Below are 21968 nucleotides of genomic sequence, written 5' to 3' on the forward strand. Positions count from 1 at the left end.
CAGGACTGGGGGAAACAGAGACTCCACTCTTGGAGGGCACACACAAAGTAGTGTGTGCATTGGGACCCAGGGGAAGGAGCAGTGACCCAACAGAGACTGAACCAGACCTACCTGCTAGTGTTGAGGGTTCTCCTGCAGAGGCGGGGGGTGGCTCTGTCTCACCGTGAGGACAAGGACACTGGCAGCAGAAGTGCTGGGAAGTACTCCTTGGCATGAGCCCTCCCAGCGTCCGCCATTAGCCCCACCAAAGAGCCCGGGTAGGCTCCAGTGTTGGGTCACCTCAGGCCAAACAACCAACGGGGAGGGGACACAGCCCCACCCATCAGCAGGCAAGCAGATTAAGGTTTTACTGAGCTCTGCCCACCAGAGCAACATCCAGCTCTACCCACCATCAGTCCCTCCCATCAGGAAACTTGCACACGCCTCTTAGGTAGCCTTATCCACCAGAGGGCAGACAGCAGAAGCAAGAAGAACTACAATCCTGCAGCCTGTGGAACAAAAACCACATTCATAGAAAGATAGACAAGATGAAAAGGCAGAGCGCTATCTACCAGATGAAGGAAAAAGATAAAACCCCAGAAAAACAACTAAATGAAGTGGAGATAGGCAACCTTCCAGAAAAAGAATTCAGAATAATGATAGTGAAGATGATCCAGGACCTCGGTAAAAGAATGGAGGCAAAGATTGAGAAGATGCAAGAAATGTTTAACAAAGACCTAGAAGAATTAGAGAACAAACAGAGATGAACAATAAAATAATTGAAATGAAAAATACACTAGAAGGAATCAATAGCAGAATAACTGAGGCAAGAATGGATAAGTGACCTGGAAGACAGAAGGGTGGAATTCACTGCTGCAGAACAGAATAAAGAAAAAAGAATGAAAAGAAATGAAGACAGTCTACAAGACCTCTGGGACAACATTGAATGCAACAACATTCGCATTATAAGGGTCCCAGAAGGAGAAGAGAGAGAGAAAGGACCCAAGAAAATATTTGAAGAGATTACAGTCAAAAACTTCCCTAACATGGGAAAGGAAATAGCCACCCAAGTCCAGGAAGTGCAATGAGTCCCATACAGCATAAGCCCAAGGAGAAACACTCCAAGAAACATAGTAATCAAATTGGCAAAAATTAAAGACAAAGAAAAATTATTGAAAGCAGCAAGGGAAAAACGGCAAATAACATACAAGGGAACTCCCATAAGGTTAACAGCTGATTTCTCAGCAGAAACTCTACAAGGCAGAAGGGAGTGGCATGATATACTTAAAGTGATGAAAGGGAAGAACCTACAATCAAGATTACTCTACCCAGCAAGGATCTCATTCAGATTTGATGGAGAAATCAAAAGCTTTACAGACAAGCAAAAGCTAAGAGAATTCAGCACCACCAAACCAGCTCTACAACAAATGCTAAAGGAACTTCTCTAAGTGGGAAACACAAGAGAAGAAAAGGAGCTACAAAAACAAACCCAAAACGATTAAGAAAATGGTCATAGGAACATACATATCGATAATTACCTTAAACGTGAATGGATTAAATGCTCCAACCAAAAGACACAGGCTTGCTGAATGGATACAAAAACAAGACCCATCTATATGCTGTCTACAAGAGACCCACTTCAGACCTAGGGACACATACAGACTGAAAGTGAGGGGATGGAAAAAGATATTCCATGCAAATGGAAATCAAAAGAAAGCTGGAATAGTAATACTCATATCAGATAAAATAGAGTTTAAAATAAAGTATGTTACAAGAGACAAGGAATGACACTACATAATGATCAAGGGATCAATCCAAGAAGATGATACAACAATTATAAATATATACGCACCCAACATAGGAGCCATTCAATACATAAGGCAACTGCTAACAGCTGTAAAAGAGGAAATCGACAGTGACACAATAATAGTGGGGGACTTTAAAACGTCACTTACACCAATGGACAGATCATCTAAACAGAAAATTAATAAGGAAACACAAGCTTTAAATGACACAATAGACCAGATAGATTTAATTGATATTTATAGGACATTCCATCCAAAAACAGAAGATCACACTTTCTTCTCAAGTGAGCACAGAACATTCTCCAGGATAGATCACATCTTGGGTCACAAATCAAGCCTCGGTAAATTTAAGAAAATTGAAATCATATCAAGCGTCTTTTCTGACCACAACACTATGAAATTAGAAATCAATTACAGGGAAAAAAACGTAAAAAACACAAACACATGGAGGCTAAACAGTACATTACTAAATAACCAAGTGATCACTGAGAAATCAAAGAGGAAATCAAAAAATACCTAGAGACAAATGACAATGAAAACACGACGATCCAAAACCTGTGGGATGCAGCAAAAGCAGTTCTAAGAGGGAAGTGTATAGCTATACAAGCCTACCTCAAGAAACAAGAAAAATCTAAAATAAAGAAGCTAACTTTACACCTGAAGGAACTAGAGAAAGAAGAACAAACAAAACCCAAAGTCAGCAGAAGGAAAGAAATCATAAAGATAAGAGGAGAAATAAATGAAATAGAAACAAAGAAAAAAATAGCAAAGATCAATAAAACTAAAAGCTGGTTCTTTGTGAGGATAAACAAAATTGATAACCCATTAGCCAGACTCACCAAGAGGGAGAGGACTCAAAACAATAAAATTAGAAATGAAAAAGGAGAAGTTACAACAGACTGCAGAAATACAAAGCATCCTAAGAGATTACTACAAGAAATTCTGTGCCAATAAAATGGACAACCTGGAAGAAATGGACAAATTCTTAGAAAGGTATAACCTCCCAAGACTGAACCAGGAAGAAATTGAAAATATGAACAGACTAATCACAAGTAATGAAATTGAAACTGTGATTAAAAATCTTCCAACAAACAAAAGTCCAGGACCAGATGGCTTCACAGGTGAATTCTATCAAACATTTAGAGAAGAGCTAATACCCATCCTTCTCAAAGTGTTCCAAAATCTTGCAGAGGAAGGAACACTCCCAAACTCATTCTATGAGGCCACCATCACCCTGATACCAAAACCAGGCCAAGATACTACAAAAAAAGAAAATTACAGACCAATATCACTGATGAATATAGATGCAAAAATCCTGAACAAAATACTAGCAACAGAATCCATCAACACAGTAAAAGGATCATACACCATGATCAAGTGGGATTTATCCCAGGGATGCAACGATTCTTCAGTATATGCAAATCAATCAGTTTGATACACCATAGTAACAAATTGAAGAATAAAAACCGTATGATCATCTCAATAGATGCAGAAAAAGCTTTTGACAAAATTCAACACCCATTTATGATAAAAACTCTCCAGAAAGTGGGCATAGAGGGAACCTACCTCAACATAATAAAGGCCACATACGACAAACCCACAGCAAACATCCTTCTCAATGGTGAAAAACTGAAAGCATTTCCTCTAAGATCAGGAACAAGGCAAGGTTGCCCACTCTCACCACTATTATTCAACATAGTTTTGGAACTCCTAGGCACAGCAATCATAGAAGATAAAGAAATAAAAGGAATACAAATTGGAAAAGAAGAAGTAAAACTGTCACTGTTTGCAGATGACATGATACTATACATAGAGAATCCTAAAGATGCCACCAGAAAACTACTAGAGCTAATCAATGAATTTGGTAAAGTTGCAGGACACAAAATTAATGCACAGAAATCTCTTGCATTCTTATACACTAATGATGAAAAATCTGAAAGAGAAATCAAGGAAACACTTCCATTTACCATTGCAACAAAAAGAATAAAATACCTAGGAATAAACTTACCTAGGGAGACAAAAGACCTGTATGCAGAAAACTATAAGACACTGATGAAAGAAATTAAAGATAATACCAACAGATGGAGAGATATACCGTGTTCTTGGATTGGAAGAATCAATATTGTGAAAATGAGTGTACTACCCAAAGCAATCTACAGATTCAATGCAATCCCTATCAAATTACCAATGGCATTTTTTGCGGAACTAGAACAAAAAATCTTAAAATTTGTATGGAGACACAAAAGACTCCAAATAACGAAAGCAGTTTTGAGGGAAAAAAACGGAGCTGGAGGAATCAGACTCCCTGACTTCAGACTATACTATAAAGCTACAGTAATCAAGACAATATGGTACTGGCACAAAAACAGAAACATAGATCAGTGGAACAGGATAGAAAGCCCAGAGATAAGCCCACGCACCTATGGTCAACTGATCTATGACAAAGGTGGCAAGGATATACAATGGAGAAAAGACAGTCTCTTCAATAAGTGGTGCTGGGAAAACTGGACAGCTACATGTAAAAGAATGAAATTAGAACACTCCCTAACACCATACACAAAAATAAACTCAAAATGGATTCGAGACCTAAATGTAAGACCAGACACTATAAAACTCTTAGAGGAAAACATAGGAAGAATACTCTTTGACATAAATCACAGCAAGATCTTTTTTCATCCACCTCCTAGAGTAATGGAAATAAACACAAAAATAAACAAATGGGACCTAATGAAACTAAAAAGCTTTTACACAGCAAAGGAAACCATAAACAAGATGAAAAGACAACCCTCAGAATGGGAGAAAATATTTGCAAACAAATCAATGGACAAAGGATTAATCTCCAAAATATATAAACAACTCATGCAGCTCAATATTAAAGAAACAAACAACCCAATCCAAAAATGGGCAGAAGACCTAAATAGACATTTCTCCAAAGAAGACATACAGATGGCCAAGAAGCACATGAAAAGCTGCTCAACATCACTAATTATTAAAGAAATGCAAATCAAAACTACAATGAGGCATCACCTCACACCAGTTAGAATGGGCATCATCAGAAAATCTACAAGCAACAAATGCTGGAGAGGGTGTGGAGAAAAGGGAACCCTCTTGCACTGTTGGTGGGCATGTAAATTGATACAGCCACTATGGAGAACAGTATGGAGGTTTCTTAAAGAACTAAAAATAGAATTACCATATCACCCAGCAATCCCACTACTGGACATATACCCAGAGAAAACCATAATTCAGAAAGAGTCATGCACCCCCATGTTCATTGCAGCACTATTTACAATAGCCACGTCATGGAAACAACCTAAATGCCCATCGACAGATGAATGGATAAAGAAGATGTGGCACATATATACAATGGAATATTACTCAGCCATAAAAAGAAATGAAATGGAGGTATTTGTAATGAGGTGGATGGAGTTAGAGTCTGTCATACAGAGTGAAGTAAGTCAGAAAGAGAAAAACAAATACAGTATGCTAACACATATATACGGAATCTAAGGAGAAAAAAAAAAAAAAAAAAAAAGGCCATGAAGAACCTAGTGGCAAGACTGGAATAAAGACACAGACCTACTAGAGAATGGACTTGAGGATATGGGGAGGGGGAGGGGTACGATGTGACAGGGTGAGAGAGTGGTATGGACATATATACACTACCAAATGTAAAATCGATAGCTAGTGGGAAGCAGCCGCATAGCACAGGGAGATCAGCTCGGTGCTTTGTGACCACCTAGAGGGGTGGGATGGGGAGGGTGGGAGGGAGGGAGATGCAAGAGGGAAGAGAAATGGGAACATATTGTATATGTATAACTGATTCACTTTGTTATAAAGCAGAAGCTAACACACCATTGTAAGGCAATTATACTTCAATAAAGATGTTTAAAAAAAAAAAAAAAAAAAAAGATGTGGCACATATATACAATGGAATAGTACCCAGCTATAAAAAGGAACAAAATTGGGTCATTTGTAGAGAGTTGGATGGATCTAGAGACTGTCATACAGAGTGAAGTAAGTCAAAGAGAAAAAGAAATATCGTATATTAACACATGTATGTGGAACCTAGAAAAATGATACAGATGAACTGGTTTGCAGGACAGAAATTGAGACACAGATATAGAGAACAAATGTATGGACACCAAGGGGGGGAAAGTGGGGGGGTGGTGTGATGAATTGGGTGATTGGGATTGACATGTATACACTGATGTGTGTAAAATGGGTGACTAATAGGAACCCGCTGTATAAAAAAATAAATAAAATTAAATTAAAAAAATAAATAAAATAAAAATATGTTATGTAAAACATCTAGAACATGCCTACTTCCAAGTCAAATGCTCCAATAAGTTAATGCATTTGATGAATCACTTTCTTTATTTTCTGGAAACATTGCTAAGGCAGATTCTCCCTTAAGTCCCATGCTCTACAGATAGCAATTTTTTTTTTTTTGGTCTCACAGCGAGGCTTGTGGGATCTTAGTTCCTCAACCAGGGATTGAACCCCGGCCCTTGGCAGTGAAAGCGTGGAGTCCTAACCACTGGACAGCCAGGGAATTCCCCAGATTGCACTTTTAAAAATGTATTTGATCACTCTCTCAAATACTTGTATACCTACTTCTTAGACTTAATAATGTAGTTTATATCTGCATCTCATATTTTTTCTGTCCTATTTGAAAGTTAAATTGCTGACATCATGACACTTAATCCCTAAAATTCTTCAGTATATCCCTTCCTGAAAATAAGGACAGAACCACAATACCATTATCATATATAAGAAAACTGAAGTATTCCCTAATATCATTCATTTACTATTTTCCCTATTCAGATTTCTCCATTTGTCCCTGTAATGGGTTTTATGTCTCTTTAGACTCTTAGAATTCTCCTCAGGTTTTTTTTTTCTCTTGTTATTTATCTGTTGAGTTCATATTGGTATTATTTAACTTGTTCCTCTGTTTCCAATAAACTGGAAACATCTAAATGCTTGCTTAGACTGAGCAATCTAATCTATGAAATACTTCATAACTGATGCTGAGTATTTCATTTTGTATCACACTAGGAGACACAAACTCAAGTTATCCTGAATTTGTGAGGTCTTCCCAATATAAAGATGTAGTTTTTCTTTTGCTGTCAAAAAAGATCTAGTGATACTCTGACACTGTTTCCCAGCAACCTTTCACCGAATGGTTTTGAGCATGCACTGATGATCCTTGTCTGAATCAGTTATTTCTTTAGAGTTTGCAGAATGGTTACTTTCCAACTCTATCATGTCTTTACACTAATTTGCTGCCATTTCTCAGTAAAGAAGATCTTTATCTTATTAACTGGGATGAAGTACAGTTCCCTAAAAATGGCAGGGTCACTACTTAATTCTTTTTCTTTAATTACCAGTTTAGGAGTTAGTGTAATAGTTACTTATAGGAAGAAAATTAGATGTTTTTATTTCTGTTTATGTTTCTCTTTTTATGTGTGTTTACATTACTATGGACTCATGGATTTTTATTTATTCAGAGTTTTAAAATCAATTACTCATTAATCTTTGATGCTAAAATGTAGGGGTCCCCTTCAAGCTGGCTTCTGTATCTTTTTTACATGCCCTATTAGACTTTTGAGCACTTCCCTCTTTTCTGGTACAAGAAAGTATCCCAAGCCCACCTTTGATTGTTTCCTGCTTAGGCATGGTTTCTTTTAGTGATTGTAACTGTTTTCTGTTGCTTTACATTCATTTATTGCTTACATTCTCATTGTTTGTTTCTCCTACCTTGACAAGATGTTTACCAAATTGCGTGGTCTTTTCTCAGTGATACTTCAGGAGTACACTCTTTTTTTTTTTTTTTTTTTAGGAGTACATTCTTACAGGCTACGGGGAGGAAACAATAATTGTTATTGTGCCTTTTATTTAAGAGGAATGAACTAATTTGTACATTTAAAATGACCTAAATAACCAGCAATGAGGACCTGCCCATTCCAATGGAAAATCCTTATAAGGAGCCTCATAGAAAATGTATCTTGTGTGGAACATGGGTAGATTATAAGAATGTACAGCTTTTTTCTCAGTTTATTTCTCCATTTACTAGATGAATTTATGGAAGGGACATAATAGGTCTTAGTGGAAGAAACAAAAAGAAATTACGGAAGCAATTAAGAGAGCTCAAATAATGGGGTTTATGCCAGTTACATTTATTTATTTATTATTTATTTTTGGCTGTGTTGGGTCTTCGTTGCTGGGCGCGCGCTTTCTCTAGTTGCAGAGAGCGGGGGCTACTCTTCATTGCGGTGCACGGGCTTCTCATTGAGATGGCTTCTCATTGCGGAGCACGGGCTCTAGGCGTGCGGACTTCAATAGTTGTGGCTCGCAGGCTCTAGAGCACAGACTCAGTAGTTGTGGCGCATGAGCTTAGTTGCTCCACGGCATGTGGGATCTTCCCGGACCAGGGATGGAACCCGTGTCTCCTGCATTGGCAGGCTGATTCTTAACCACTGCACCACCAGGAAAGTCCCCAGTTACATATTGATATAAGGATCCTGCATATCTCAGACACCCTAATGTTTGTAACATCAAATACCAACGGTAAATTATATAAAGTTATCATCAATAAACTTATTTTATGATAAAAAAAATCTTAAAGGGATAGCCATGAAAAAGAACTACAGTATATAGAAACTGAAGGGTCTTCATTGTAAGCATATAGTTTTCTCATTTAAAAAACAATGGTAGTTTTGTGGTGTTAATCCTCTACTTTTATCTTTTGCCTTTTTGGATTATATTTCCTAAGAGAATTTTATCTACCAGTTAGCTGATGGATTAGATTTTATGAGGACTATTGAAATAGCAGCCATCCTCTCAACCATTTTTCTGTTACTTGCAGACTTCTGATTTTTCTTTTGCAAAGTATTTTATTCCTATTAAAATTCCAAAGTGACTTTTTGGGCTGCAGTCTTAAAAAGATATATTTTGGGGCTTCCCTGGTGGCACAGTGGTTGAGAATCTGCCTGCTAATGCAGGGGACACGGGTTCGAGCCCTGGTCTGGGAAGATCCCACATGCCGCGGACCAGCTGAGCCCGTGAGCCACAGCTGCTGAGCCTGCGCGTCCTGGAGCCTGTGCTCCGCAACGGGAGAGGCCGCGATGGTGAGAGGCCCGCGCACCGCAATGAAGAGTGGCCCCCGCTTGCCGCAACTAGAGAAAGCCCTAGCACAGAAACAAAGACCCAACACAGCAATCAGTCAATCAATCAATCAATAAATGTAAGTCCAAAAAAAAAAAAAAATTTAAAAAGATATATTTTGATCACCAAATGCTTACTAATGTTACACCAGTTCCTCAAGCAGATGAATGAAATGGACTGCAGAAACAATATTTTTGTTTCCTTATTTTATTTTACTTTATTTTATTTTTCCCTGAGGTACTAAACTATTGCTTTAGAAATTCTGAAGTAATGAAGGGAAAAACAGAATAAAGGCCTGAAAAGAAAATAATCAGTTAAATAAAAAATTTCTACGAGTATATTAGTTCTAGTCCAATCTTTTTTGTTCATTATATGTAAGAATTTATTTGTTGACAAATAAAAACAATACTTGCATAAATTTTAATATCAGTTTAGAAAAACTGACTTTATTCAAATTGAGATTGAACATACGCATTTCAGTAATAGTTAAGGGTTAGGAAAAGAAACTTGAAGTTGTCAAAAAGCTTAAATAAAATTGTTCAACTTCTAAACAAACATTGCAAATATTTTGTGGTATGGATAGAATCAGTTTATTAAACAGATAAATGGAACAGTATCTTTATTTTTGGTATCTGGGTAAAAGCTTCAATCTTGTGGATTTTTTCAATTTAAGCCCTTGCTTCTGGACATCATAACTGTATTTATGTGGAATGCTTTTCCAGAGAGCCTCTTTAAAACCCACTTGCAAATACAAGAGCAGGGAAACCATAACTGCCATGTTATCTGACCATAATGATAGGGATAGATTTCCAATTGCAGCCATGAGTTAAAAGAAACACTCTAACTGTGAGGACTCCAAGATGTTTTTCCCTGATGTTTGCCTAACATCACAGATCAGAAGGACAGAATTTGCTAGTCTTTAAGAACAAGTGGTAGATGTGGGAGTTTAAGCCCTGGTTTTGTACCCAATAAGGATCAGACATATATATATTAGTAAACTCTCATTATTTTTGGACAGCAGAAGCACAGTGAAACAGAGATTGCATGAAATTAAATGTAGAAAGAGTAAAGGAATTTCTGATTACAATGTGAGTATCTCTTTCCTCTGCTTTGATTTTTGGGAAATTGTGTCATGCTTCTTGTATGTTTTAGACAGACTATTGCACTGTGACGTTAAAATGGAAACTTTATATTATAGATTCACATGAAGTATTATGATTTACTGTGAAAGTAAAGATAAAAGGACTTTTGAAATAAAGCAGAAAACTATGTTATACCTTATTTTATAAAATTTTAGGACATATCTTTTTTTTTTAATATATGTGAAAGCACTTTAAATATGAAAAGTAACCTACTACTATTAATAATAATAGTAATAACAATAACAACAATAATACTTAATATTAGCAGTAGTATGTTCTACCCTATAAAATAATCTTCCAGTTTCAGGAGTAGTATGAGGGTAAGTTGAGTCCCCAGAGAGTAATATACTACTTATTTAAAGAAGAAAAAAAAACTTTCAAAAAATGCTGAAAAACATTTCATTTATTACTCTCTGTTTCTCTAGCATTAATGGTAACCTAGGGTTCTTAAAGATTTTTGTGCCTCCCCAAGTATTCAACTCACTACTAGAAGACTCTCTTCTTCCTTTTCTTTCTTTCTTCCTTTCTTTCTCCCTCCCTTCCTTCCTTTCTTTCTTTCTTTCTTTCTCCCTTCCTTTCTTCCTTCCTTCCCCTCTCCCTCCCTCCCTCCCCCTTCCCTCCCCCCTTCCCTCCTTCTCTTTCTCTCTTTCTCCCTTCCTTCCTCCTTTCCTTCCTTGCTTCCTTCCTTCCTTCCTCCCTCCCTTCCTTCCTCCCTCCCTCCTTCCTTCCGTCTCTCTTTCTCTCTCTCTCTCTCTTTCTCTCTTTCCCTCTTTCTTTCCTTCTTTCTTTCTTTTTTTTAATTCAAACAGAAAGTCACAAAAATTATAATCATCCTCATCAGTTCACTCAGTCCCATGTAATTAATTTTTTTTATCTTGATCTTTTGTTAGCACTTTTATGAATTCATCAGTTTTCCATTAGAGTTCTGAAAATGCTTATTCATTCAGGTCAGCAGTATAGTCAGTTACCAGAAACCTGTACTTGTCAGAGTCTTTTCCATGAATTCCTTGAAGATGAAACTCTTTTATAGGAACATTTTTGCAAAAGCATCAGAGTACACCCAGAACCGTCTGTAAATGACAAAAGACTTAAAAATGACCACGGTTAAAGATTTGATGAAAGTTCATAATAATGCATTTGACAAGGAAATTTAGTTATTTCTGAGATATACATTTTAAAGTAATAACTATAATTATGACTTATAACATTATACCAGAACATATAAGATTTTTAGAAATTTCAGGTAATGTCTGAAACATTTATATTAACATATTTCCATACAAATAACCCAAAGAAAGTTTAGTATTAGTTGTTTTGTTTGTTTGTTTGTTTTTTTATACTGCAGGTTCTAATTAGTCATCAATTTTATACACATCAGTGTATACATGTCAATACCAATTGCCCAATTCAGCACACCACCATCCCCACCCCACCGTGGTTTTCCCCCCTTGGTGTCCATACGTTTGTTCTCTACATCTGTGTCTCAATTTCTGCCCTGCAAACCGGTTCATCTGTACCATTTTTCTAGGTTCCACATACATGCGTTAATATACAATATTTGTTTTTCTCTTTCTGACTTACTTCAATCTGTATGACAGTCTCTAGATCCATCCACGTGTCAACAAATGACTCAATTTCGTTCCTTTTTATGGCTGAGTAATATTCCATTGTATATATGTACCACAACTTCTTTATCCATTCGTCTGTTGATAGGCATTTAGGTTGCTTCCATGACCTGGCTATTGTAAATAGTGCTGCAATGAACATTGGGGTGCATGACTCTTTTTGAATTATGGTTTTCTCTGGGTATATGCCCAGTAGTGGGATTGCTGGGTGATATGGTAATTCTATTTTTAGTTTTTTAAGGAACCTACATACTGTTCTCCATAGTGGCTGTATCAATTTACATGCCCCCCCAAAGGTGCAGGAGGGTTCCCTTTTCTCCACACCCTCTCCAGCATTTGTTGCTTGTAGATTTTCTGATGATGCCCATTCTAACTGGTTTGAGGTGATACCTCATTGTAGTTTTGATTTGCATTTCTCTAATAATTAGTGATGTTGAGCAGCTTTTCATGTGCTTCTTGGCCATCTGTATGTCTTCTTTGGAGAAATGTCTATTTAGGTCTTCTGCCCATTTTTGGATTGGGTTGTTTGTTTCTTTAATATTGAGCTGCATGAGCTGTTTATACATTTTGGAGATTAATCCTTTGTCCGTTGATATGTTTGCAAATGTTTTCTCCCATTCTGAGGGTTGTCTTTTTGTTTTGTTTATGGTTTCCTTTGCTGTGCAAAAGCTTTTAAGTTTCATTAGGTCCCATTTGTTTATTTTTGTGTTTATTTCCATTACTCTAGGAGGTGGATGAAAAAAGATCTTGCTGTGATTTATGTCAAAGAGTGTTCTTCCTATGTTTTCCTCTAAGAGTTTTATAGTGTCTGGTCTTACATTTGGGTCTCGAATCCATTTTGAATTTATTTTTGTGTATAGTGTTAGGGAGTGTTCTAATTTCATTCTTTTACATGTAGCTGTCCAGTTTTCCCAGCACCACTTATTGAAGAGACTGTCTTTTCTCCATTGTATATCCTGGCCTCCTTTGTCATAGATTAGTTGACCGTAGGTGCGTGGGTTTATCTCTGGGCTTTCTTTCTTGTTCCATTGATCTATGTTTCTGTTTGTGCCAGTACCATATTGTCTTGATTACTGTAGCTTTATAGTATAGTCTGAAGTCAGGGAGTCTGATTCCTCCAGCTCTGTTTTTTTCCCTCAAGACTACTTTGGCTATTTGGGGTCTTTTGTGTCTCCATACAAATTTTAAGATTTTTTGTTCTAGTTCCATAAAAAATGCCATTGGTAATTTCATAGAGATTGCACTGAATCTGCAGATTGCTTTGGGTAGTATAGTCATTTTCACAATATTGATTCTTCCAATCCAAGAACACGGTATATCTCTCCATCTGTTGGTATCATCTTTAATTTCTTTCATCAGTGTCTTATAGTTTTCTGCATACAGGTCTTTTGTCTCCCTAGGTAAGTTTATTCCTAGGTATTTTATTCTTTTTGTTGCAATGGTAAATGGGAGTGTTTCCTTAATTTGACTTTCAGATTTTTCATCATTAGTGTATAAGAATGCAAGAGATTTCTGTGCATTAATTTTGTATCCTGCAACTTTACCAAATTCATTGATTAGCTCTAGTAGTTTTCTGGTGGCATCTTTAGGATTCTCTATGTATAGTATCATGTCATCTGCAAACAGTGACAGTTTTACTTCTTCTTTTCCAATTTGTATTCCTTTTATTTCTTTTTCTTCTCTGATTGCCGTGGCTAGGACTTCCAAAACTATGTTGAATAATCGTAGTGAGAGGGGGCATCCTTGCCTTGTTCCTGATCTTAGAGGAAATGCTTTCAGTTTTTCACCATTGAGAAGGATGTTTGCTGTGGGTTTCTTCTCTTTTTCATGTGTTTCTGATCTGATCTTTTTGATTTTTTCCTTCTGCTAACTTTGGGTTTGTTTTGTTCTTCTTTCTCTAATTGCTTTAGGTGTAAGTTTAGGTTGTTTATTTGAGATTTTTCTTGTTTCTTGAGGTAGGGTGTATTGCTATAAACTTCCCTCTTAGCACTGCTTTTGCTGCATCCCATAGGTTTTAGGTCATTGTGTTTTCATTGGCATTTGTTTCTAGGTATTTTTTGATTTCCTCTTTGAGTTCTTCAGTGATCTCTTCGTTATTTAGTAGTGTATTGTTTAGCCTCCGTGTGTTTGTATGTTTTTACGGTTTTTTCCTCTAATTGATATCTAGTCTCATAGTGTTCTGGTCAGAAAAGATACTTGATACGATTTCAATTTTCTTAAATTTACCAAGGCTTGATTTGTGACCCAAGATATATTCTATCCTGAGAATGTTCCATGAGCACTTGAGAAGAAAGTGTATTCTGTTGTTTTTGGATGGAATGTCCTATATATATCAGTTAAGTCCTTCTTGTTTAATGTATTATTAAAGCTTGTGTTTTCTTATTCATTTTCATTTTGAATGATCTGTCCATTGGTGAATGTGGGGTGTTATAGTCCCCTAGTGTTATTGTGTTACTGTTGATTTCCCCTTTTATGGCTGTTAGCATTTGCCTTATGTATTGAAGTGCGTGTATGTTGGGTGCATAAATATTTACAATTGTTATATCTTCTTCTTGGATTGATCCCTTGATCATTTTAAGACAGATCTTAAAGATGATTTTAATTTAGTTGTATCTTAGTACTTTTTTTTTTAAGGCAATGTAATAAAAATATATGAGCAGTTATTTGATCCCAACTTCCCGATAAGTTTTGATCAATAGTTTCAATTTTGAAATATCTAAAGGGGGCAAATACATGTATTAATTTTTCTTTCATTTATCATTGAACAAAAGCTGATTGAGAACCTATTAATAAGAATGGATTGATTACCTGCTCTAATGCCAGTCATTCTTTTAGGACCTAAGGATACATCATTTGCTCTCAGGGGACTCATAAAATAGTAGAAAGATTAATAAAATAGACAAAGTATCAGAAAGTATTAATATTTATGCAGAGAATTATAATTGTGGTTGATATGCAGAGTTATAACAGGGTGATAAGAAAGAGAATATGTGAATTGCTTCTTTATACTGGAAAATCAGAGAGCCTCTCTTCAAGTGTAACATTTAGTATCTTTAATATTTAAGAAAAATAGTTTCATAGAGTTCATATCAAACTTTTTGTTTTAATGAAGTTTGCTTAGAGTATATTTTGAGTCCATGTTTAAGGTAACCTTTTCCTGTCCATTGAGGTTTTTTAAATTGACCCTGACTGCCTTCTATGTTTTAAGAATTGTTTTTTACATGAAAGTTAAATAATCCCAAAGCATGTTATCTTTAAAAGTGCTTTTAAGATGTATATGGACTTGAAACTTCCTTAATAACTGTCTGAGAGACTTCCTATTGATTTGTAAGTTTTATTTCTACGTTTTAACTCTCTTTTGTGCTTCTTAATTTAAATATGATTAGACAGAATATGAAGAAATCTTTTTTTTTTTTAGCTAAGTTATCAGTGAATGACTTATGAATTTCATAAGTTTTGAGCATAAGTTGAGTTTAGCATTTGTGAGTCTGTTCTCAAGGTAATAGGCAAGGAGAGGATTTCAAGTGAACATTCTGGGAGCAACATCTAAGAATTAAAAACAAACAGGATTCCAGAGCATGGTGAAAGTAGTTGAGAGGGTGAGAATAAGGAGAGAATTTCATGCAAGGAATTTAATTTTGATGAAATCCAATTTATCATTTATTTTTTCTATTATGTTTTGTACTTTTGCTGTCATATCTAATAAGTCTTCCTAATTCCAAGTCATGAAGATATTCTCCTATGTTTTCTTCTGAAAGTTTTATAATTTTATACTGTACATTAGGTCTGTGATCTACTTTGAGTTAATTTTTATAAAAGGTGTGAGGTTTAGGTGAGGTTCATTTGTTTTGCATACGGATGACCAGTTGCTCCCACACCAATTATTGTAAAGACTGTTCTTTCCTTATTGCTTCTGTTGCACCTGTATCAAAAATCAAATGGCAATATCTGTGTTAGTTCTCTTTCTGGACTCTATTCTGTTTCATTGATCTGAGTGTCCCTTTGTAAATACTGTGCTTTTTTTTGTTTTTTTTTTACAATTTATATTAACTTATTCAAAGGAAACGTTTATATTCTTAAGGTTGAGAAGGATTCTTAAGACCCAGAAAGCAAAAAAAATTAGGGAAAAGATTAATGAATTTGATAATTACAAAATGTAAAATTTCTTGACCTATTCTATTAACAGTGGTAAAATATAAGAAACAGACTGAGAGAAGATCTTTGCCAGGGCATAATATATGAGGGTTAAAATCTAGAATATAAAAAGAACTACTATTAATAAGAAAAAAGCAAACAAATTACACAATAGAAAGCCATGCAAAAGAAAGAGCAGTCAGTTAACAGGAAAAGAAATAAAGATGGCCAACACATTTTTAAAAAGATTCCTAGTCTTCCAGGTAATCAGAGGAAATAGGTAAAACTTTTAAAGTTTTATAACATTAAATATTGGCCAGGATATAGGAAAATGGGAATTCTCCTACACTGTTGGTGGGGGTATAAATAGGTACAAGTGAAGGACACTTGGCAGTATGTATTAAAATAATTAAAAAGTACATTCTCTATAATCCCAGCAGTACTATAAAAACACTCAACATATATGCAGGGAGATCAGTATCAGAATATACATGCAGCAATGCTTATAATAAAATTTGGAGGAATCTAAATGACCCTCATTAGGGGAACGACTAAATTGTAATATTTTTATATTAGAATGCTATATATTACTGTTTATAAGAAGACAGGTTAAGTTTCTCTTTATGGGCCTGAAAACTTCCTGACACTCATTATATAAGCAATATTTTTTTCCTTCTTTCACAGAAGAAACGTAGAATTAAATTGTAACATTGGCAATTTACAGCAAGATTTGTGTGCTGTTTTCAAGAAAATGGGTACTCCTGTGAGAAGTCTTTGTTCATAAAAACATGTTTTTCTGTTGTTTAATGTATCTATTGGGCTGGCCAAAAAGTTCGTTCGAGTTTGTCCGTAAGATGGTACAGAACAACATGAACGAACTTTCTGGCCAACCCAATATTAGAAAATAAGAGGGAAGCACCCCTTAGTGCCTCAAAGGAAATAAGAAAATTAAGACTGAATGTCACCTGGGTTCCAAGTTTCTGCCATGGGAAAGAAATCAATACTGTGCTATCTTGACTATTGTAATTGTAAAGTAATTTTTAAGATCATTTTTCAGCACATATAATATGTTGTTTCAATGTCTTCTCGCTTACATACTTAATTTTTGATGTTCTATTAACCTTACTATTGTTCCTCTGTATGTAATGTGTCATTTTGCTCTGGCTGCTCTTAAGATTTTTTATCTTTGGATGTCAGAGTTTGATTATAAGTGTAAAGGAGTGATTTTCTTTGTGTTTTCCTACTTGAGTAACTTCTTGGATCTATAAATTGATGTTTTCCACCAAATTTGGGATGCTTTTTGCCATAATTGCGGCAAATATTTTTTCTGTTTTTTTCACTCCTCTGCAGGGATTTCAATTACATGTACGTTGGACTTGTTTAAATTGACCCACAGATCTCTTTGGTTCCTTCTTCTTCTTTTTTTTTTTCTCTTTTGTTTTTCAGATTTGGTAATTTCTATTGATATATCTATATCACTGATATAGTGCACTGATAGTTTCTTTCACTTTCTTCAAGTTGCTGTTGAGCACACCAAGCAAATTTTGTTTCAGTTATTGTACTTTTTATCTCTAGTTTAGTTTTTCCACTATATTTATAGCAGATGCTTTGATGTTCTGTCTGCTAAATCTAACATGTAGGTCCACTTGGTGACATTTTCTATTGACTGCTTTTTATCCTAAGAAGGGGTCACAGTCCTTTTTCTTTGACCGTCTAGTAATTTTTGGATGAAACCCAGACATTTCAGATAATATTTTATAGCAACTCCAGTCTTTTCTCATGTTCTTCTGAGGAACATTGGTTTTTTTTTCTAGTAGGCAGGTAACTTGCCTAGATTCCAACTTCATAGTTTGTTTCCTTGGTGGTATGCATTGGATATCTGTTCTTATAGTTTCCCTTTGCTGGTTTTTTTAGCTTGGCTTTTGTAAGCCTTCCCTCTGCCTGCCAAATTTGGCAGTCAGCCAAGCATTTGGGGTAGATATGGAGCTTATTTCTGTGGATTCCTTTTTCCTAGGGATTTTCATGAATTTTCCAGTTATTCTGACAGGTTTTGGCTTTGTATACTTAACATTTCAAGCCTGTTCAGCTTCAGTTTTCTGCCACTTAAGCTATACACAGTTGTAGAGTGCACTCAGTTTAGCAAACCTTCAGACGCATAGCTCTGGTTCTTTATAGCTCAATCTTTCTAATATATTTCTTTCTGTTTTCTGTCTGTGTTTTTGATGGACCCCCTGGAATCTTCCCCATGTTTGCATAGTTTTGCTGTCAGCTAGGGGTTTTGGCTATTTATGCTCTCAATTGTTTCCAGGATTTCCTCCTTTAAATTTCTAGCTGTTTTCCCAGCTCTGAATTCTAATCTCTGGCACCTTTAGTCACTTCTATAGTCATGAAACTTGGGCCAGTAAACCACAAACTTAATTCATACCCTTCTTATTGCAGTTCTTTTAAAACTAAATGTTCCTCCACCCTCTATTTTTTGGACACTTTCCAGTGTCTTTAAATACTATTTAAAATTTTTTATTTAATATTTGTCAAGTGTAAAGTATAAATTATTGTAGTGTGATTTCTCAAACTGGTTTGATAGGAGGCCCAACTCTGAAGCATCCACCTTGTTTGTTCATTTGGAAGAACATTGCTGCCATCTCCTAGTCATCAGAGTCCATATATTGATACTTTTCTTTAACCATAATTCCCCCACCACCTTGGGGTCTGCTGTGTGGGCTTTTGAAATTCTTCCCATATCTAATGCCCTGAACACCAGCTAATCCCATTCAGTGTGTCAAAGAGACAAAAAGGGCAATCGGGCAAATTTCAACAAAATGTTCCTCTGATTGAATAATAAAAACCAATTAGTCATTTAAAAAAAAAAATTTAATGTTTGTTATTTAAGGGGTTCACATGATCAGTTGCATCTCCCCCATTACTGGAAGTTGTAGGGCCTTGAATAACCACAAACTTGCAATTCTTACCCTTCTTGTTGCAGTTCTTCTAACATTAAATTCTCCTCCAGCTTGTGTCTGCTTTTTGGATGCTTTCCAGTGTCTTTACATAGTTATGTTTTAAAAATTTTACCTAATATTTTGTAGTTGTTACCTGTGGGAGTTCACAGTATCACTTCTGTAGTACTAGAAGTTGCAAGGCCTTGAAAAGCTATAGTTAGCTAATTTTAAGAAAAAGATCATTGAATACCCTAGTTTATCACTTGACTGTGAAGGACAAGTGCCGTATATATGAAAGAACTGTTGCCCCTATCAAGTTCTCACAAATGTTATTTATCTTGTGTTTGAACAGTCTATAGCTCTGTTTTAGGCCAGTTAATGTCAACATCAACTACCTGCTATTATTTGCTAACATTTGGTTGAATCTCTTTATTTTAATACTTAGTTGGTTATTTGGTATTGTGAAAGTCAGTATCTAGTAATTCTTCAGAAATTTAACAATTTAACTTCAGCCCTTATATCTTGCCCTGTAAAGAGACATGGGTATAGGACCAAATGGTGCCAGTTGGCCCATGCCCTACGCTTCAGGGAGCTTCATTGTTGGTGATTATTTAATGGCAAATGTATGTAGGGAAATGAGATAAGGTCTCATCAGAAATGCAGCTGTATGTTTTATATCATTTTCTAAGAGACATTTTCCAACAGTTATGATAGTTGTTATTTACTTATAGATTCTCACTGGTGGCAAGTTGGTTTCACGAGCCAGGATATGTTCATTGTTCAACCCAAGCTTTTGGTTTATATGGCAATTCTCTTTTCCCAAAGAGCTGAGTGAGATATTGTCATTGAATGATCATAAGTATTTTTACTGCATATTAAAAAAAGATTATTGGAATGGGAGAAAATATTTGCAAATGATACGACAGGCAAGGGCTTAATCTCCAAAATATATAAACAGCTCATACAACTCAACAACAAAAAAATAAACAACCCAATCAAAAAATGGGCAGAAGACCTTACTAGACATTTCTCCAAAGAAGACCTACAGATGGCCAGTAGGCACTTGAAAAGATGCCCAACATCACTAATTATTAGAGAAACGCAAATCAAAACTACAATGAGGTATCACCTCATACCAGTCAGAATGGCCATCATCAAAATATCTACAAACAATAAATGCTGGCGAGGGTGTGGAGGAAAGGGAACACTCTTGCACTGTTGGTGGAAATGTAAATTGATACAGCCACTATGGAGAACAGTATGGAGGTTCCTTAAAAAACTAAAAATAGAACTACCATACAACCCAGCAATCCCACTACTGGGCATATACCCTGAGAAAACCATAATTCAAAAAGAGTCATGTACCACAATGTTCATTGCAGCTCTATTTACAATAGTCAGGACATGGAAGCAACCTAAGTGTCCATCGACAGATGAATGGATAAAGAAGATGTGGCACATATATACAATGGAATATTACTCAGCCATAAAAAGAAACGAAATTGAACTATTTGTAGTGAGGTGGATGGACCTAGAGTCTGTCATACAGAGTGAAATAAGTCAGAAAGAGAAAAACAAATACCGTATGCTAACACATATATATGGAATGTAAAAAAAAAAAAAGGTTATGAAGAACCTAGGGGCAGGACAGGAATAAAGATGCAGACCTACTAGAGAATGGACTTGAGGACACGGGGAGGGAGAAAGGTAAGCTGGTTCGAAGTGAGAGAGTGAGTGGCATGGACTTATATATACTACCAAATGTAAAATCAATAGCTAGTGGGAAGCAGCCGCATAGCACAGGGAGATCAGCTCTGTGCTTTGTGACCACCTAGAGGGGTGGGATAAGGAGGGTGGGAGGGAGGGAGACGCAAGAGGGAAGAGATATGGGGATATATGTATAACTGATTCACTTTGTTATAAAGCAGAAACTAACACACCATTGTAAAGCAATTATACTCTAATAAAGACATTAAAAAAAAAAAACAACTCCAATGAGGTACCACCTCACACTGGTCAGAATGGGCATCATTAAAATGTCTACAAATAACAAATGCTGGAGAGGGTGTGGAGAAAAGGGAACCCTACAACACTGTTGGTGGGAATGTAAGTTGGTACAGCCCCTATGGAAAACAGTATGGAGGTTCCTCAGAAAGCTGAAAATAGAGTTACCATATGATCCAGCAATCCCACTCCTGGGAGTATACCTGGACAAAACTATAGTTCCGAAAGATACATGCACCCCTATATTCATAGCAGCACTGTTCACAATAGCCAAAACATGGAAACAACCTAAATGTCCATCGACAGGTGAATGGATAAAGATGTGGTACATGTATACAATGGAATACTACTCAACCGTAAAAAATAACGAAATAATGCCATTTGCAGCAACATGGGTACAACTAGAGATTATCACACTAAGTGAAGTAAGTCAGAAAGAGAAAGACAAATACCATATGATATCACTTATATGTGAAATCTAAAATATGGCACAAATAAGTTTATCTACCAAACAAAAACTGACTCATAGATATAGAGAACAGACTTGTGGTTGCCAAGGGTGAGGTGGGGAAGGAGAGGGATGGACTGGGAGTTTGGGGTTGGTAGATGCAAACTATTACATTTAGAATGGATAAACAACAAGGTCCTACTGTATAGCACGGGGAACTATATTCAATATCCTGTGATAAACCATAATGGAAAAGAATATGAAAGAATGTCTATGTGTGTATAACTGAGCCACTTTGCTGCACAGCAGAGATTGGCACAGCATTGTAAATCACATATACTTCAATAAAAAATAAATAAATAAAAAGATTATTTATGAATTTAGAAATCTTCAATAAAGAAAATATTTTATTGCACAGGTACAGTTACTAGCAAAGAAAATTATCTACTCATATTTAAACCTGCTAGTGAATTCAAAGAATGACTTGGCTCTGGCTCATATTCTCAATATTCCTGATAGAGGACTTGGAAGAGAAGCCTTCACTGATTTGAAACATGCTGCTCGAGAGAAACAGATGTCTATCTTTCTGGTATGGACATGTTACATTTTCAATATTTATTTTAAAGACTCTCTGAACAGTGGATCCATGTACCTTAATATAGAATTCTTGTAACTATGATAGAGCAACTTTTAAATTGTGAATATGTGTTCTATGTCATGTATTT

At 35.9% G+C, this 21968-nt stretch overlaps 1 protein-coding gene across 24 annotated transcripts in view; it reads left to right on the plus strand.

Moving 5' to 3' along the window:
• Nucleotides 1-21968, plus strand: part of PARPBP (PARP1 binding protein) — a 71835-nt gene that overhangs the window by 17314 nt on the left and 32553 nt on the right. For 15 of the 24 annotated variants that reach the window (XM_059934767.1, XM_059934774.1, XM_059934776.1 and 12 more), the window contains one exon: nt 21662-21832. The exons of 8 other annotated variants lie outside the window; for them this stretch is intronic. In XM_059934767.1, coding sequence (XP_059790750.1) covers nt 21662-21832 — 171 coding nt within the window. The remainder of the gene's footprint in view (nt 1-21661; nt 21833-21968) is intronic. One more of the 24 variants, XM_059934768.1, reaches the window with a different exon arrangement.

This window comes from Balaenoptera ricei, chromosome 10 (assembly GCF_028023285.1).
Source record: "Balaenoptera ricei isolate mBalRic1 chromosome 10, mBalRic1.hap2, whole genome shotgun sequence".
Lineage (NCBI taxonomy): Eukaryota > Metazoa > Chordata > Mammalia > Artiodactyla > Balaenopteridae > Balaenoptera > Balaenoptera ricei.